The following is an 18,128-nucleotide window of genomic DNA, read 5'->3' on the forward strand; positions in this document are numbered from 1 at the left end:
ACCCAAATATGTAACTGCAAGGTGGAGTAGCCTGTTTGAAATGGATAGGATACCTCTCTCATTAAATTATGAAGCATTTAAGGTCCTAATTAATCAATGCAACTAATAATAATAATAAACCTTCTAGGTATAGCCGTGGCATTCCCTCACTTAACAGCTGCAACTTACGAAAAAAATCTCAGGTTCTTGTTAACATAAAACAGATTTTTAACGGCGTTACCTTTTACCTCAATCTTTTTTGACTTTCCTTTTTTAACGGCCCAAATTAATCTATTTGTACTAGTAGTATATCACTACTACTATCATTTTCTCTCTCTCTCTCTCTCTCTCTATAGTCCAGTACCCTTCTTCCACTCTTTATTTTTAAACCAACAAGGAAAAAGTCTCTCTATTCTCAATCTCATTCTATTTGCCTGAACAAATTCTTCATCTTCTCCGAATCTCTCTACCACATTTTTCCGCAATCGATCTCGCCGGCGGCAGTCGATTTATAGTAAGTTTGGTCGATTCAACTCTCTCATTTACTCTTACTTGATGTTTTTGTTAAGTTTAATTTTTCATCTCGATCTGACTTTAGATTTCTCTCTCTATCTATTTTGTTTGTCTTCTATATTTTGATTCTTTAGTAAGTTTTGACCTTATAAAAATCTACTAGTATTACTGATTGTTAGATACTCTTGTATTGCATTTGCTTTATTGATTGATTTGATTCTCAGAACTATTCTTTGTGGATCTTGATTCGATCATTTGTTTAATCACTCTGGCGATCTCTCTCTCAGTAATGTTACCAGATACATTGATTTATTAAATGAATGAGTATCAAGATTTGTTTTTTCAACATTTGAAGTGGTTGATTGTTTATCTGGTAGTCACTGGTTTTCAGAAAATCTTGGAGATTATTTGAAGATGGATTCTTCACAATCACAGCTTCAAAGAAGATTAGGAGGAGGACTTGTTTCTCTTTCGCCTTCTCAAACTCCTCGTTCAAGCGATAAGACTGCAAGAGATTTACGATCAGGAGATGGTAATTCAAGTTTTAAAAATGATAGAGATAAAGGTGTAAATGTTCAGGTTCTTCTCAGATGCAGGTACCAAATGACAAGATTCTTTATTATCTTTTAGAGTTTCGTTATTATCGGAGGATTATGAATCTGAATGTTTAATTATGTTTCCTAATTTAGGCCTTTAAGCAATGAGGAAACAAGGGTTAATACGCCTGTAGTGATTTCGTGTAACGAGAATAGAAGAGAAGTCTCAGCAGTTCAGAACATAGCCAACAAGCAAATTGATAGGACATTTGCTTTTGACAAGGTTTTAAGATACCCTTTCTGTGTTCTTTCGTTAATTCTTGCATTCATATTAAGTATGATTTGTAGTTATTTATTGCGAACGATTTTGTATAGGTATTTGGTCCTACATCCCGACAACAAGATTTGTATGAACAAGCTGTTTCTCCTATTGTGAATGAAGTTCTAGAGGGCTATAATTGCACGATATTTGCATACGGACAGACGGGTACTGGAAAAACATACACTATGGAAGGAGGAGGAAGAAAACCAAAGGTTTTTAGTTAGTATTCTGAAACATTTCATATTTTTGTACATTTGTATTTCTTCTCTGTTTAAATTTGGTGTTCTTTTGTAGAATGGGGAATTTCCACACGATGCAGGTGTAATCCCTAGATCTGTTCGAGAAATTTTTGATATACTTGAAGCTCAAAATGCTGAGTATAACATGAAAGTTACATTTTTGGAGTTGTACAATGAAGAAATAACAGATCTTTTGGCTCCGGAAGAAATTTCAAAATTCATTGATGACAAGTCCAAGAAGCCAATCACGCTCATGGAAGATGGGAAAGGGGGTGTTTTCGTCAGAGGTCTTGAAGAGGAGATAGTAACTACCGCCAATGAAATATATAAAATCTTGGAGAAGGGTTCTGCCAAAAGGCGAACTGCAGAAACTCTACTTAACAAACAAAGTAGTCGTTCTCACTCAATATTTTCTATCACTATCCACATTAAGGAGTGTACGCCTGAAGGCGAAGAGCTCATCAAGTGTGGAAAGCTCAATCTTGTTGATCTGGCTGGTTCTGAGAATATTTCGCGTTCTGGTGCAAGAGAGGTATCATGCTCGTAGAACATGTACTATCCGTAATATAATCATCATAAAATTTTACTGCACATTTGGTACAGATTGTTTCATTGGGGTAAACTTTCTTGCTTTAGTTAATTGGGGCTTCTGTCATTGCAGAGTAGAGCAAGAGAAGCTGGAGAGATCAACAAAAGCCTGCTCACTCTTGGCCGTGTCATAAATGCACTTGTTGAGCACTCCGGGCATGTCCCATACAGGTCGAAATGCAATTTCAGCTTATTATACTGTGAATTATGTTATGAGAAATGAAATAAGAACATAACCACTAACAATCATTATTGGACATCAGGGATAGCAAGTTGACGAGATTACTGCGTGATTCTCTGGGAGGGAAGACCAAGACATGCATAATTGCCACTGTATCACCTTCCATCCACTGTCTGGAAGAGACTCTCAGCACTCTAGATTATGCACACCGTGCTAAAAATATTAAGAACAAGCCAGAGGTCACTGATTTGACTCGCATTTGCAATCCACATTTGCTGTTGTCTTCTCTTTCTTAGATAGCTTTTCTGGCACAACTTGACTTTCCCAATCTCTTCAAACCATTTTCAGATAAACCAGAAAATGATGAAATCTGCCGTAATCAAGGATCTGTACAGTGAGATTGACCGCCTAAAGCAAGGTGTTTGATGGCTTTGTAGCTCAAATTGTTTTTTTTCTCGGAACAGTTATTTTGAACCAATACTGATTACCGTTCAGTTGGAACTAACATTTTTCCTTTAAACTATGCTTTCCAAATTCAGAGGTATATGCTGCAAGGGAGAAGAATGGCATTTACATACCTCGAGATCGTTATCTTCAGGAGGAAGCTGAGAAGAAGGTCCGTGCATTCATGATTCTGTATCCGCATGTATCTCTGTATATATATAATGTATCAAAGTTTACCATGAACTTGATATTTCTACTTTGTTCTCCAGGCCATGGGTGAGAAAATAGAGCGCATGGAACAGAATTCAGAATCCAAGGACAAGGTACATTACATATTTTAGCGTCCGTATCCAGTTCTTTATATGTTTCTCCATTTGCAGTTTCTAGAGATTAGACTAACTATGGTTCTGTTATGGACAGAAACTATTGGGTCTTCAAGAACTTTACAATGCCCAGCAGCTATTGACTGCTGAGTTAAGTGAAAAACTTGAGACGACTCAGGTAACATATTGATAGTCATGCACCAAACCTTCTTTCTTGGTTTGGATTAAATCCAAAGAAGTATATCTTTTTTTTTGTCTTTTCTACAGAAAAACCTCGAGAATACTGAAAATGCACTAAATGATCTGGAAGAGAGATATAGACAAGCAAATGCAACAATTAAAGAAAAAGAATTTTTGATCTCTAATCTACTTAAATCAGGTTTGTTAAAAGACGATAATATTCCTCTAGAATCTTGTTTATGTTGCCATAGAGTATCATTTCTATTTCACAAGATAATTTCCCATACAGAAAACATACTCCGAATTATCTTTTTCCTTCTACTTCCTTTAATCGTTTTCCTTCTCTTTTTGTAAGGTTACCATATCTTCAGTATATCACCCTCATAAAATGTTCGTACTGTTTTGAAAAGGATCTAGCTAGGACCCCCTAACTTATGCACCCTTGTAGCTTATTTATTTCCATACTAGCTCTTTCTCGTGACGACTTTCTTAACTTCACAGAGAAAGCACTCATTGAGCGGGCATTTGAACTTCGATCGGAGCTAGAGAACGCAGCATCTGATGTTTCAGGGTTATTTGGCAAAATTGGTTGGTACCTGTGCTTTGAAATTAATTAATGTTTTATATAAGATGATGAAAATTGCCAAGAATTGTTACCTTTCCTAAATTTTTCTCATATGTCTTTAGAACGCAAGGATAAAATAGAAGATGGAAACAGAAACATTGTGCAGAAATTCCAATCTAAATTGACTCAGCAACTTGATATCTTGCATAAGACCGTATCGGCTTCTGTGGTTCAACAAGAACAGCAACTTAAAGGAATGGAGGAGGACATGCAGTCATTTGTTTCGACAAAAGCAACAGTGAGATGCTTATTTATAAATATCCGGATTACTTCTCTTAGAAGTTAGATTAGCGATCTAAGCTTATTACCATTCCCCTTGCTCTGTTTTAGGCCACTGAAGAACTTCGTGGTCGGGTGGGGAAGCTACAAACTATGTACAACACAGGAGTTAAAACTTTGGATGATTTAGCAGGAGAGCTTGATGAAAATTCTCGGTCAACTTTTGCTAATTTGAATTCAGAAGTCTCTAAGAACTCATCTGCCCTTGGTGATGTAAGTTAAATTATATCTACTGTCAGCCTAGCTAAAGTTCAAGTATCGTAAGCGAAAACCATGTTGTTTGGGACCAGTGTTTCTGCAAGTTAGCCCCTAGAGGCACACGGTTACATCTTTTCCGTTTCATTGACGTTTTTTCCTGATCTTTCTTTCTACTATGATTTAGCTTTTGGAAGGCATAACTTCAGAAGCTAATACTGTACTCACTGAACTTCAAAGCAACCTTTCTAATCAAGGGGAAAAGCTAATCGCCTATGCACAACAACAACGTGAGGTCAGCTAATGGAATATATAAGTTGTAATAAATGTTGTATATTTCTCATAATGCAGTTCTGAGTCCATCTTTCTTATTTCATTTTTCTGTGACTTGAGTACAGGGTTACTCCAGAGCAGTGGAAACCACACGATCCATTTCTAAAATTACAGTGAATTTCTTCAATACATTAGACATGCACGCATCAAAATTATCCCAAATTGTGGAAGAATCACAAACCAACCAGGACCACAAACTGTCTGAGCTTGAAAAGAAATACGAGGTATTTCCATTTGAAATTTTTGTTCTTCTAGACAACTCATCCGAGAAATAGTATTATATTCTTACTGTATATGTATATAGGAATGTGCTGCTAATGAAGAAAAGCAACTATTAGAAAAAGTGGCAGAGCTGCTTGCAAGTTCAAATGCAAGGAAGAAAAAGCTGGTATACATTAGTCTTAATTGTAGGCCACTTCCGTTCTCAAGGATTGATGAGATGCTAAATTCTGCATCTACTTGCTCTTTTTAGGTTCAAACATCAGTTAGTGGACTTCGAGAGAGTGCTGTGAGCAGAACTGGTGAACTACGACAAGAAATGTCAACCATGCAAGATTTCACCTTCTCTGTTAAAGAAGAATGGACAACTTACATGGAGAAAACTGAAAATAACTACTGTGAAGATACTTCGGCGGTAGAAAGTGGAAAGAGTGGCTTGGAAGAAGGTCTTCATCATTGGTAAGATCTGCTTAGATTTACATAAAATGAGAAAGTGTTTGATATCTTTGATTTCTTCCCTTACATTTTCTCAAATAAATTGCAGTATGACGAAGGCTAAAATAGGCGCACAACAGTGGGTAAGTGCACAGGAGTCCCTTCTCAGTTTGGAAAAAGGCAATGTTGCAGCTGTAGATTCCATTGTTCAGTAAGTTCTTGAACAGTCTTGGGTGTTGTTTTTTTTTTTCAAATCAAATAATGTTTATATTTTATCTGCCTCGTCTGAATGGATGGCTCGGGTTGATTTTTGGTCTATCTGAGCCAGACATAAGTAAGTTGGTAGGAGCCCATTATCTGAGATAGCCTAAAACGACTATTATAACCGTGGGCAAAACAAGTCAGAGTGTCAAAGTCAAACAACTCAAGTTTTGACAAGTAAGACTCAGAACACTCAGATTCAGACAATAGAAACATATAATACTACCTTACCAAATCAAGATTCTTTGAGGTGACACCTCTATAGCTCTACTACATGAAACTTGAATACTAATTTGTTGCTTGTACTAGGGGTGGAATGGAAGCGAATAAGATACTCCGTGCCCGCTTATCTTCTGCTGCTTCATCTGTTTTTGAAGACGTAGACATTGCTAACAAGAACCTTCTTTCCTCTATTGACAGTAAGTTCCTTATTATACATGTTCAATTGCAACATGAGTGAATTCTCGCAAATCACCATTTTTATTAAAACAAAACGATTTGCAGACTCATTGAAACTTGATCACGAGGCACGTGGAAACATTAGTTCTATGGTTGATCCCTGTTGTGAGGATTTAAGACAATTGAAGAGCAGTCATTATCACAAGACTGTCGAAATCACAGATAATGCAGGAAGCTGTTTAGAGAAGGAGTACAAGGTAAGATTTCGAAACTCGGGGGACTACTTTATGCATGAGATTTTAATTGGTAAATGCCCTATATCAACTACTACTGGTTATATATGATTTTTATATATGTTGGGTGTAGGTGGATGAACCGTCTTGTTCAACACCAAGGAAGAGGTCGTTCAATCTACCGAGCATGGCATCCATTGAAGAACTTAGAACTCCTGCATTTGAGGAGTTATTAAAGTCATTTTGGGAGTCAAGGTTCGGCAAACAAGCAAATGGGGATATAAAACATCTACAGGTACCACCTGAATCGGCACAATCCTTGAGAGACTCTAGACATCCTCTTGCCGCGATTAATTAAGTGGTTAAAACAGCATAAATACATGAGAATAGAAGTTAAACAATAGAGCCAGTGTCCTTGTACAGAAATTATACTCAAAGACTATGAGACTTCAAGTTTTAGTTTTCTATTTTTTTATTTTATTTTTGGTGTGGGAGAGAGGATTTCAATTATTTGAAATCCGTTAATTTATGAGTGCATTAGAGTACTAATAAAGTATTTTGAGTGTGCCTAGTATTAAAACTGTTATCTTGGTGATTATTAAGGAAAAAAAACATTTTCTTTCTTGATTCAAAACGTCTTTTTCCCTTCCACTCTTCTCTCATTTATCATCTTCATTTTTCAGTTAAATTTGCTAGTTGGTACAACAAAGTACCGACCCACTTAGGTTAACGGACATGATTTAGAGAGAGAAATGAATCTGACTTGCTTCTCTTTTGTTTAACTCTCTATGTCTTCACCGTTTCCATTATATATGGACAGATGGGGATAATGTTATAGAAAATTTTAGGCGTGACTGGAGAATTATAAGGCCATGTTTCACGCATAAAAAGAAATCACATACTGAAATCATCGTGTCTTGAGAGAGGGGTACTCAAACCCAGAGAGCGAATGAGTTTGCAACTCATTTTCTCTTGAAATCGTAAGTCAAATTATCTATAGAAAAATTCAATCTGCCTACTAAATCTATTCTTGACCAAATCAAACATCGAAATAAAGTAATATTACAAAGATTGATATGTCTAGTAACACATTCTTTTTCGGTGCGCCAAACATGGCTTTTCGGTGCGCCAAACATGGCCTAAGTTGGGAGTAGGGTGCAGAAATCGAAAGAGTACCTGACCCGATCTCTGGCCCGTCCTTGAGCAACCCTAGGACTATCGAACTCGAACCAATTTCATTTTTGCGCGAAAGAGATTTTCTCAGCGAATCTTCTTGCTTTCACAGTAGTAGCTCTTCTCTCTCTCTCTCTCTCTCTCCAAATTTTCTTCGTAATGGCGACAGAGATTCAGAAACCTAAAGACAGTGAACTTGAAGGTGAACTCACTAAGAAAACCCTAGATATTGACTCTGAAAAACCAGCTGATGACGAGTCTCTAGTAAAAGAAGATGAACCCAAATCAAGTGAATCTCTGGACACCGCTTTGCCTTCTTCAACTGTTGATTCTTCTTCTACAGCTTCAGATCTTGAAAAGAAGATGCGTCGCGCTGAAAGGTTTGGTATGCCTGTTCAACTTTCTGAAAAAGAAAAGAGGAATTCTCGCGCTGAAAGGTTTGTTGTTTCAACCTAACTTCTTCATTTTCCTTGAATTTTGGTTTTAGGGTTTTCTAGGGTTTTGTTTGTTTTCAAGGGTTTATGGAATTCTTGTTTGTTAGTTATGTAATCTGGTTAATGTTATCAAATAGTAATCGTAGTTACTCAGAATTTGGGGAAAATGACATAGTTGAGTTTACGTTTTAGTAATTTCAATGAGATAAGTTGGTTGCAAGGTTAAATGTTCGAACACTCCAAGGGATTAGGAAATAGATAGTAGATTTGATGACCTTCAAGAGAGGCAAAAGATGACACTAGACTTCATAGCTATGAAGAAAAAGTCGGGATTAATCCCCGAGTACACCCCGACTACTCCTCAGTCCCCATCTTGCCGACTCGACTAGCGGCCAAAACCCTAGTCCCGTGGAATTCCGAGTAAATCCCCGACTAGGACCGAGTCGACTAGTCGGGCCAGTCGGGATTATTTAGCTGATCCTTTTTTTCTTTTGCTCAAATCGACAAAGGTGGTTTAGGATTTGTTCATTCGGCTTCTTCACCCTTCCTCTCCCCTCCAAACATCATTATAACTAGATTTAAGTAATTTTGAAATTTTCTTCCTCTCCAAACAAGATTCCACGTTTCTCAATCTTTTTTACTATTTCTTTCTAGAACTCAGATTCTACTCTTTTTCTCTAAAAACTCAAATAATAATTGGATGTGTGCTTCTTAGGGATGAATTTGTAGTGTTTATACTTCATTAAGCCCAAATACTTATGTTTATACCTATATATAATTATATATACAAAATTGACTATATATTTATATTCTACTACTAGTCCCGTGTAAATACGACTAGTAGCGACTATGCCTAGTCCCGAGTCCGCCGACTAGTCCCCATTGCCGACTTTTTCAACATAGCTTCATAGAGCATGTGCATTTTGACCTTCTCTGGAGCTCCAGTGTCATTATGTGATAGACTTATGGGAGATTTGGTTTTGTGTTAATTGGTCATTTTGAAGTTTCAGTAAACTTAGAAGTACATCATTCAGGTTTCGGGGTACTACTTTTTTGCAAGTTTAGTCAATTGGTAGCTTACTAAGTATAAGGAGACAAGAACTGGTATAGCGATATGTTTATGTCGGCGATCCTAGTTGAATGTTGATCGAGATCTTTCTTGGTTACATATATTTATTGATTTTAAAAGGCTCTAACGCGTAGGTTGTGAAACTCCAAATGCAATATTTTAGAAGTGCAGTAACATCTAGCCGCGAGTTACATGTGACCAGAGGCATCTGTAAGTTAATTAATGGAAGAACTGTGCCAGGAGGCTCCCTTATACAATTAAAAAACAATAATTAGAAGTACACCACTATTTATACCCCGGAGAACACCTCGTGGGTCTATTTAAAAGAACCCAATATGGAGTGGGAAGTGGACCTTTTGGCTCTAGAACTCCTTGTTTCATCTTTAATTCTGTAAAGAATTGAACAGGCATGTGAAGAATAATTCCTATGGTTTCTCAAGGAGTATTTTTGGAGTTCTGTCTTTGGGGTTTTGAATCTTCGTTGTCATTAAAAAGGTAAAGTATGTTTGTAGGATGAGAGTGACATACAAGTATGAACTATTAATTATACCCTACAACCATGATTTAAGAATAAAACTTCCAGCATGTAGTTTTGCCTCTCTTTGTAAGAGCCAGTGTTCCATCCTCTCATTGATTTGTATCTTGTAACCCTTTCTACATTTTTGTGCCTTGATTGATTGGCTACTACTTACCTTCTTAAGGTATTCTTTTTTCTTTTCTTGTTGTTTCTTGTGGTGGTTACTTTTCAAAGCATCAGAAGGTTTTTCATGTTATCCTGAACAAGAAAAAATGATTTTTGCATTCAGAAATTTCCCTTTTCTTATATACAACCTTGTGGAATTTCACTGGCAGGTTTGGCACTGCATCCACCACCCCTGAGTCCGATGAACTAAAAAAATCAGAGGATCTGAAGAGAAAGGCTAGGGCAGAAAGGTTTGCGCTTCTGTGACATTTCATTTTGTACCTCGTTTTTAGCATAAACTAAATGTGCCCTTTCAAGCGTAAAGTTCCATCTTCTTATCCACAGATAACGGTTATATTCAATAAGCTTTGAGGCACATTTGTTTATGTCGTTTCTTAGGTTTGGGCTTCCTGCAAAGTCTGTGGCCGATGAAGAGGCAAAGAAGAAAGCTCGTCAAACCAGATTTGGACCAGATTCTAAGAAGGATAGTGTTGAAGAAGATAAAATGAAAGCAAGAGCAATCAGGCATAAATCCATAAAAACCTTAATTTTTCTTTTCCCGGTGTTATGATCTTTCTAGCTCAGCAAGTCCAATTTAACTGAATAATATGTTGAAGTTTTACGTAATTACATCATATTTCTTTCAGGTTTTCTAAAACTCCAGCTGAGGCCCGGTCAGAAATAAATGGAAAGGATAGCTCTGTTCAGGTGGGGGAAGCTAGGGGGAGTATTTGATTAAATTTGTATGTTCTATTTTCATGAAAAGTTAATCCACTTGGTGACTGATATTTCTGCTGAAATCTAGGAGCCCGCTACTGGGAACAAGGTCAATGGAGAGACCTAAATCATGAATATCCCTTGCTTTCGCTGAGTAAGTTTTATTCTAAAGTAGTCGTTTTTTGAGATCACTAGTTAAGTTACAGTCAACCATGTTCTATGTTCAACAAAAAGACCAACCTGGCATGTCATTCGTAGGGTGCAACAAAATCGAACTCCCAAAGATCAACTTATTTTTCTTTCTGCTATATGTCATTACCGAGGATAATGCATAATTGTCTAAAAGGTCCTTCTGGCGGTGTTTCTGTATTCTAACATCTTATACCTTCTCCAGAGCCTTGTAAACAAATGGATGGCCAACTCGTGTACCTGGGATACTTTCTTTCTCTTCCAAAAGTTGTAGAAGATGGGTTTTCAGTGATGCGTGGATGCTTTCTCTTGCTTGACATATACTTTAGATGTAATTTCGGCATTGGGCATGAACGATATTGAGGAAGAAACTACTTTTTTTGAAAGTAATATCTCCATTTGTTTCTTATGCAGATAAAAATTTATATGGAGATCTGTGTTCAATTTCTTTCTTTCTTTTGAACAAATTTTTGATGCTCAAGAATGAAATGAAACCATTAGTATTAGAATGGCTACTTTCTTTTATTCTATTTGTTGCAGATATCTAATCCTTGGGCTGTGAATTTGGTATTGTCAGAAACTAGTACAATTTAGAACTGCATCTTTAGGTTGTATCTTCCGAGTACTTCCTAACTTGCATATACTTCTATTTCTTGGGAGTTGTTTTAGTAACCCTAGCAGCTCCTTTAGCTGCATCCCCATGGTTATAATATTCTTCATGGAGTCTGAGGATTCTATGGGGTTTTCTCAAATTTTCAACCTATCGAGAAAGCTTATCATTCGACACTGATTTAACGAAATTTTTTCTTATGATTCTTATTAAGTCATTACAAGCATTTTTACAGAATAGAACATTGAAAATTAGTGAGAAAGAAAAGAGAGATTACTTGTTTTAAAGGCATTTCCCAATTCATGACCAGTTCTACTCTACTAGTTTAGAGAGACATTAAAGGGGAGAGGCCAAGTATACATGAAAAAAGTACACAGGTTTCTTTGATACATATGGAAAAGTTGTCATGAGAGAGAGAGAGAGAGATCTTGTTGGGACTGTTCTATGATTTGAGATGAGTATTAAGATGAGCCTTACCACCCCCTCCTTTTATCGATACCGTGGGACCTCGAAACAAAGTCTTACTGATGACATTTGGTTCTAGAAAGACAACTATAACGGTAATATCATCGTGGAAATGTCTTCTCACACCTCGATCGATCTTCTTCAGATCTGCATACCTCATTTCTCTTTTCTTCGCAGCTTGTTGAAGCGCCACTTTAACAAGTTTCCTTGCAATTCCCTGTCAACAACCTCATTAGTCATTGGTTCTATTACAAAATGAGACTAAGAAACATATAGAGTGAAAGTAACATACATTTCGAGGATTGTTATTGACAATATCGACTGCCTCTTGATTGCTTAGGTGTTCCCATAGACCGTCCGATGCAAATATTAGAAACCGATCTTGAGGTTTTAGTTTATGCACAAGTATTGATGGGTCAGGTCTAAGAAGCGGTGTTTCAAACGGTGGGAGTCTGAACTTCATCTGTAAAGGTTCTCTGTTGAACTCTGCCTTCTTTAGATAGGCATCGCCGATAGATCTAGTCACCTGTTAAAGTGAACACATTTAGTAATGCTTCCAAGAAGAAACTATTCCATGGCATAAATACCAGAGGGAGAGAGAGCGAACAAACCTGTATAATACCCTTAACGCGCCAAACTTTGTGCCTCAAAACCACAATCTGAGAGTCATCAGGATGCAACGAACGCATCTCCTCTCTCACAGACTCAATACTCGCATTATGCTCGGTTGATAACTGAGAGGCAACAACTTCCCTTGTGGCCTTCTCTAATCGACCTAAAACCACCCGAGAATCTCCAGCATTTGCAACGTATAATGTTCCGCTACAAATGACTCCTATCAAACAACATGATCCTACCGATAAGATTTGTGGTTTAATAGCCCATTGCCTCTTTACTTGTGAAAGAAATCCTTCTTCAGTTGCTAAGAATGCTTTCTGAATAACATCAGCTGACATCCCTTGTTGCTCCCATGTGAATTCTGCACATTTGATTCACGAAAAATTACGAACGTCACATCTAAGATTAAATCTATAACCTAAATCAAGCTAATGGGATATAAAGAAAGACTTCGTTTTAATGATTGAAACGCGGAAATGGAGTCACTTAAACGACATATGAGATTCGCTAGAAAATCCGAATAACATCATCATTTAAATCAAATTATTAGTAAATCAAACTAATATACAAAATGTATACGAAGAGAACAAAGAGGAAGAACGTACGCTTAAGATTCTTGAACAAGTTATCGTTTATATACCGAGAAGTTTCAGGTCCGGCATGACCGTCATAGATTCCAACGAATGTTCCTTGAGGACCCGAATCGAGTAAACTCAATGAGCCAGATTCAAGTTGGCTCTGATCTTCCAACAAGGTGTTTGCTTGAATTACAGCCATGGAGAATTGTCCATTTATATGTTGACCAATGTCTTTATACCATAATAAACCATCTAATCTGCCATTTTTATCTTTCCTAGGATCATCATCACCCTCAACTGAAGATCTCCAACAAGGTGAAATCAATTTCATTAGTCCAGATTTGAATCTACTCCACATTTATCATTCGAACCACCTGTTAATTGAATGAAATCTCCATCAAATCAGATAACAAAAAGAAAAAAAAAAACCCAATTTTCAATTCTAGGGTTTCATTTTCTGATCTTAAATAAAACCCACTACCCACTAATGAATTGAACAACATAATATCATAATCAAATGACATCACTAGATCTTCAACAAAAAAAAAAAACAAAGATGGGTAATTGGGTATGGGGGAAATTTTGTTGTAGATGAAATCTAAAACAAAAAAAGAACATCTTTATTAGGGTTTGTTTGAAGAAAAGATGATAGCTATAACAAACCTTGAATCTGGTTGTCGGGGTTTTCACAGCCCATGTGTTTGTATGTCAATTTGAAGAGCTAAGAAACATTCGACAATTTCTGATGGAATTCAGATAGATCAGAGAAATGGGTAGGAGGGGATAGAATAGAAGAATTGGATAAGAGAAATAATAGAGTAGAATAGATAGATTTTGAACTGGTTTGAGTCAGCGAATCTTTCAGATTTTGTTTATGTCAGAGGAAGAAAGAAAGAGAGAGAAAGAAGAAAGAGAGATTAGAGAGAGAGAATGGGGATTAGAAGAAGAAATCTCTCATTTTTTTGTTTTTCTTCTTCTCTCTTTGTTAAGGAGAGAAGATTAAGCTTATTGGTTTTGTGTTTGTGGGCGGTGGGTTTATGTTTTAATTGATTGTTTGCCTGAAGATTTGACCATAACAAGGAACAACCCACATTTTCCGGCAGCTCTCTCTCTCTCTCTCTAAATTCTTCAGAATCCTCCGATTGATTAATAATCTTAAATCCTTGTTTTCTGGGGTTCTCTTTTTTTAATGTAATTCTCCCTCCAAATTTGCTGTCAATTTATAGCTCATTCTTCCTCTCTCTCTCTCTAAAATACAAACACTCTCTCTCTCTCTCTAGAATAGAACAATAGATAGATAGTCAATCAATAACACGAAGGCCACACGGATCAGTTGCCTTATTTGCTGTCAACTGGTAAGAAAAAATGATTGAGAGGAGTAGTTTTTACTAGACAATCTTTGACCTCATGATTCTTCCAATTATTGGTGATCATCATCATCATCATCAATACGCGGATTTTGTTTAGTACATTTGGTTGTGATGTTGATTTCTGCCAGACTCTAATCACTAAAAATAGTAGTACTATACAAAATTTATTCACCTTAAATTTGAAAAGGGGAATAGGAATAGTAGTACTGTACAAAATTTATTCACCTTAAATTTGAAAAGCGCAATAGGATGGCGCGGACCAGTCTTTCTAGATTGCTGATGATACCTTACGATTTTAAAAGGTATCACTAAAAAAGAGTGTTTAACCTCTTCAGAAGAGCGTCACACTCTGTCTCACCACCAATGTGGGATTGTTGGCACAACACACCCTCCCAAGACCACATCACAGTAGAACGAGTCGTGTTGATAACGTGTTATAGGATGGTGCTGATCAGACTTCTGGGCTGTTAGTGATACTGTCCGTTTTGACATTCCTGAGCCCCACAGTTTCAAAAGACTTCACTAAGGAAGGGTGTCTAACCTCTTAAGAGGAACACCACACTCTGTGTAACCACCGACGTGGGATTATTGCCGCAACAAAAAAAGATGTGGAAAAAATGAAAAGTTGTGGAGCAGACTAAAGGCACGTGACGGAATTACTATGCCTACCCGCGCCTATTAGCACCTAATGCTTACTCTTGGTGTCCCTTTCACTTGCCAACTTTTTTCTTCTTCTTCTTCGTCTATTCTTCATCTTACTATCATCGTCGAGCCACCATGAAAACAATCTCATTTTGAAAACCTATCGTCATAGACTCATAGATAACAATGAGGAGTTAGAGAGAATTAACTTTATTTCAGAGAGAAAAACAGTGTAAGCTATTATAAAAAAAATCTTGATTCCAAACCAACCATGATCTAGAATGAAGAGTTAGAAAGTTTGATTACAAACTCTTAATACAAAACCACCATTGAAAATACTCTAGAGAATCTCGGACTGGGCCAGTCTGAGACTCTTGGATTGGTCAGCCCAAAACCTCTCGGACTGGTCTGAATCTGAAGACTAATCTTTTGGGTTTCGTATGGGTCGATCCGTGTCTTCTATATCCGAGTGCTGATAGAGGTTTGGGGTCAATTTCCTCCACGGGTGCTTACAACAATTTTTTCTGGGGCATTTAGCGGCTCCATTGGAATAAAACAGTTATTCAATAAATTTAAATTTTTAGACAGTTTTCTATTTTTATAAATTTAAAATATATGGCAACCAATTCTAAATATGGAAATGAAATTGGTATTTAAACTATTCAAGTGGTATGCTAGACTACTAGTAGTTTCACACATTAAACAAATAATTTGAGTTGACATGATAAAGTCATATAAACAATAGTAGAATCATGTGTATGTGTAACTCTAGATGATTGGTAAATGTCAAATTGTAAAACTGACTTAAGCTTCAAGGAACCTCAACTCCATCGTGCAAGTCACATTGTTGATTTTACTTTTCAATTTTGATTGAAAAATCAATAGTACTCTTGATAGACAAATATTTGTAAAATCTTTAGTTTGTTTCCCGAAATATATATTCCACATATTCGAACAATTTTCGCAAAAGCTAACATGTTATGTTAATGCTAGAGATTACGACTGACCAGAATAACTCTCTCTGGAAGAGAACTTTATGGGTAATAATATTTTGCAAATTAGCTAATTAATTTTACCTCTTTTAGCACAATTACTAGCAGTAGTTCGGTAATTGTTCAAATGATTCAAACTCTTCCAAAGCTCCAATCGAATTTACGTGATCTTTACACATTACAAAAGGCAGTTTAGTTTAGTTTGTACATAATACATTAATATTAACTCTATTTACACTTATTATTCTAAGAGGTTAAAAGTCATTGCTTTTTAATAATTTTTTCTTCTCCAAATCTTTAGTTATATTTGTATTAAAGAAAAACTCTTCCAACATCCCACACTAGAAAGAATTCAAGAAAGTCTTTCAAGTTGATAGACAGCAATCTAGATGAGAGTGCCTTAATAGCTGTATATGTTTCATTCATGAGGGATCCCCCTTCATGACCATATCAAAACATCACTTTGGTTATTAATAATAATATAAAACCATCATCAAGATTGGATTGTTAATAATTTTTGGATCCATGTATATATTTTAGTATAGCAACTCATGATGCATTTTTTTTTTCTTAACATATCTTTATATTTTACTGTGTTGTATTTTATCTTATTTTCGAACTGTTATTTTTAATATATTGTATTTTTGTGGATTAGATGATCACAAGTAGTTGTTGTTCTAGACTTGTTGTTCATTAATATGTAGGACTAACCATTTTATGAACATACATGGGTGATGGGTCCAATACCAAATTGAATTTATTTTAACTTTAGCAATACCTAACTTTATATCCATATCTATATATAGTACAAATGGTGTTTGATTCTTTCTCAATCTCAAACCTTTTGTCAAATACTTGTTGGACCCCATATAGGAGGAGGGGTCTTGATTGGGTTGTTTTAACCTCCTTAATAAATACAGCCCCTTTTACTTGTTGTTTTCTTTATGAAGTGGACCATCCATATCAATTAGTTGAGTAGTTGGAGATGATATAGAAATGTCTATAATTTTATAAAATCATATAAAGAGGTCCCACTATTAGAGGGGCTAAGGAGTGGGAAGTATATTAAATAAGTGAATGAGAATGTTATTTGTTTATTCTTTTCTAAGCCTAATGTTATAATCTCTAATGCCAAGTTATTAGGGGCAACATAACAAACATCACATTCCATAAACAAGTGTACATAAATATGTTATTTCGAATCAAGTTATATCTCTACTATTTTCTATGTTTATTTTGAGGAGGCTTCGTATTGGCTAGTTCAAATAGTTTTTGTCAAAAAAATGTCAATATTTAGATTTTCCACATTAATTTTCCTTCTTAAATAAAATAATTTTCGATCTTGCAAATAGTAGAACCACCTTTGTTGTAAGAGTGAATAAACAAGACATTATTAAAAACATTAACTATCAGTTATGACGCTCCAAACTTAGTCCATATACATTACGATCGGGATTGAAAAATAGACACAACTGAAGTAATTTTAAGCTACTCACAACAATACAACATATAATGATACGTGTTGTGCACTAAGGATCGATTATGTTCACTTAAAAAAGGCATATAATGGGCTACATCAATTTGACCTAATTTGTACCTATGCTCTTTTTAAGGCTATCATTATCAGGTGGTTTGATGGAATCTAACTTAAATATGTGGTTGCTAATACCAAATCTTTGGTTTCTTAAAAGAAACCTTTGTTGCATCACTATTTATTTGTACTACTAAACTTCTCTCATCACATCAAAACATTAATATGCATTGCCCCACAATACTTAATCATTGGTTCTAGTTTTGGATGTGATTTATACTAAAGAAAGTGACAAACTATTATAAAAATATGGAATTCAACGTTATCTCTATCGATATTTTAGAGTTGCTTCAATTTGCATAGGCTTCTGGGAATAAAGAAAAGTTTCCAGCCTTTAATCAACCAGATTTGACTTAGTGAACATCTTCGGATTATGTTTTGACCCTTAATATTCACTCTTTATTTTCACCCACAAATTGCTACTACCACCACTTAAAATTTCCGGCCACCTCGACCACTAACATTTTGAAATTTCCGGCCACCTCGACCACCAACATTTTGTTTGTATTTGCTTTGATTTTCATATCCAATGTAGAAACCTCATAACCTAAAAGTCTCCTATATCTTACAAATCTGCCGAATCTAGAGTGACAGACAGAATACCAGGAAGAGATTAGAATAACGAGAACCACAAGGCTAAGATGTGGTTGCTAACTATAAAACACCTAAAATGTTCTTGTGGAGATTAATCCTTGTAAATACTATCATTGGTGG

The 18,128-nt window shown here is 36.0% G+C and overlaps 3 protein-coding genes across 5 annotated transcripts; 2 read left to right on the forward strand and 1 right to left on the reverse strand.

The window, feature by feature from the left end:
• LOC147546277 (kinesin-like protein KIN-5D) lies at positions 1 to 6,918 on the forward strand. Of its 2 annotated transcripts, none has more exons than XM_086634594.1 (23): positions 1 to 493; positions 884 to 1,088; positions 1,182 to 1,311; positions 1,404 to 1,562; positions 1,645 to 2,121; positions 2,251 to 2,348; positions 2,441 to 2,597; positions 2,707 to 2,776; positions 2,898 to 2,974; positions 3,072 to 3,125; positions 3,223 to 3,303; positions 3,393 to 3,504; positions 3,807 to 3,893; positions 3,993 to 4,168; positions 4,261 to 4,422; positions 4,592 to 4,699; positions 4,803 to 4,961; positions 5,042 to 5,125; positions 5,210 to 5,415; positions 5,501 to 5,602; positions 5,962 to 6,071; positions 6,157 to 6,308; positions 6,418 to 6,918. In XM_086634594.1, the coding sequence occupies exons 2-23, from the start codon at positions 907 to 909 to the stop codon at positions 6,640 to 6,642; spliced, it is 3,168 nt and encodes a 1,055-aa protein (XP_086490720.1). In that variant the 5' UTR covers positions 1 to 493; positions 884 to 906; the 3' UTR covers positions 6,643 to 6,918. The 2 variants fall into 2 exon arrangements, with proteins under 2 accessions (XP_086490720.1, XP_086490721.1); XM_086634595.1 differs by having other exon boundaries at positions 160 to 493; positions 870 to 1,088.
• Positions 6,919 to 7,360: 442 nt separating this feature from the next.
• MOS11 (Protein MODIFIER OF SNC1 11) lies at positions 7,361 to 11,054 on the forward strand. Of its 2 annotated transcripts, XM_086634597.1 has the most exons (7): positions 7,361 to 7,389; positions 7,489 to 7,894; positions 9,813 to 9,893; positions 10,042 to 10,167; positions 10,290 to 10,350; positions 10,448 to 10,513; positions 10,754 to 11,054. In XM_086634597.1, the coding sequence occupies exons 2-6, from the start codon at positions 7,617 to 7,619 to the stop codon at positions 10,484 to 10,486; spliced, it is 585 nt and encodes a 194-aa protein (XP_086490723.1). In that variant the 5' UTR covers positions 7,361 to 7,389; positions 7,489 to 7,616; the 3' UTR covers positions 10,487 to 10,513; positions 10,754 to 11,054. The 2 variants fall into 2 exon arrangements, with proteins under 2 accessions (XP_086490723.1, XP_086490724.1); XM_086634598.1 differs by lacking the exon at positions 7,361 to 7,389 and having other exon boundaries at positions 7,494 to 7,894.
• A 284-nt stretch (positions 11,055 to 11,338) lies between these two features.
• Positions 11,339 to 14,134, reverse strand: LOC147546279 (putative protein phosphatase 2C 38). The gene is made up of 5 exons (XM_086634596.1): positions 13,483 to 14,134; positions 12,847 to 13,193; positions 12,235 to 12,602; positions 11,916 to 12,149; positions 11,339 to 11,840 (listed from the first exon to the last, which is right to left on the reverse strand). Exons 2-5 carry the CDS (start codon positions 13,175 to 13,177, stop codon positions 11,601 to 11,603), a joined length of 1,173 nt encoding a protein of 390 aa, XP_086490722.1. The 5' UTR covers positions 13,178 to 13,193; positions 13,483 to 14,134; the 3' UTR covers positions 11,339 to 11,600.
• Positions 14,135 to 18,128: the final 3,994 nt, after the last annotated feature.

This window comes from Eschscholzia californica, unplaced genomic scaffold (genome assembly GCF_041429995.1).
Source record: "Eschscholzia californica isolate CP2 unplaced genomic scaffold, dmEscCali1.0.p SCAF_4, whole genome shotgun sequence".
In the NCBI taxonomy this organism is placed as follows: domain Eukaryota; kingdom Viridiplantae; phylum Streptophyta; class Magnoliopsida; order Ranunculales; family Papaveraceae; genus Eschscholzia; species Eschscholzia californica.

What these genes read in the sequence shown, in the direction of transcription:
- LOC147546279 (XM_086634596.1), bottom strand. Translation starts at nt 13,177, where the DNA reads ATGTGGAGTAGATTCAAATCTGGACTAATGAAATTGATTTCACCTTGT. An exon ending in GCGTTAAGGGTATTATACAG is followed by an intron (nt 12,150 to 12,234) that starts GTTTGTTCGCTC and finishes TCACTTTAACAG; the next exon opens with GTGACTAGATCTATCGGCGA. An exon ending in TCAATAACAATCCTCGAAAT is followed by an intron (nt 11,841 to 11,915) that starts GTATGTTACTTT and finishes GGTTGTTGACAG; the next exon opens with GGAATTGCAAGGAAACTTGT.
- LOC147546277 (XM_086634594.1), top strand. Translation starts at nt 907, where the DNA reads ATGGATTCTTCACAATCACAGCTTCAAAGAAGATTAGGAGGAGGACTT. An exon ending in AGGGTTATTTGGCAAAATTG is followed by an intron (nt 3,894 to 3,992) that starts GTTGGTACCTGT and finishes ATATGTCTTTAG; the next exon opens with AACGCAAGGATAAAATAGAA. An exon ending in GCTGTAGATTCCATTGTTCA is followed by an intron (nt 5,603 to 5,961) that starts GTAAGTTCTTGA and finishes TGCTTGTACTAG; the next exon opens with GGGTGGAATGGAAGCGAATA.
- MOS11 (XM_086634597.1), top strand. Translation starts at nt 7,617, where the DNA reads ATGGCGACAGAGATTCAGAAACCTAAAGACAGTGAACTTGAAGGTGAA. An exon ending in AGGAATTCTCGCGCTGAAAG is followed by an intron (nt 7,895 to 9,812) that starts GTTTGTTGTTTC and finishes TTTCACTGGCAG; the next exon opens with GTTTGGCACTGCATCCACCA. An exon ending in AGAAAGGCTAGGGCAGAAAG is followed by an intron (nt 9,894 to 10,041) that starts GTTTGCGCTTCT and finishes GTCGTTTCTTAG; the next exon opens with GTTTGGGCTTCCTGCAAAGT.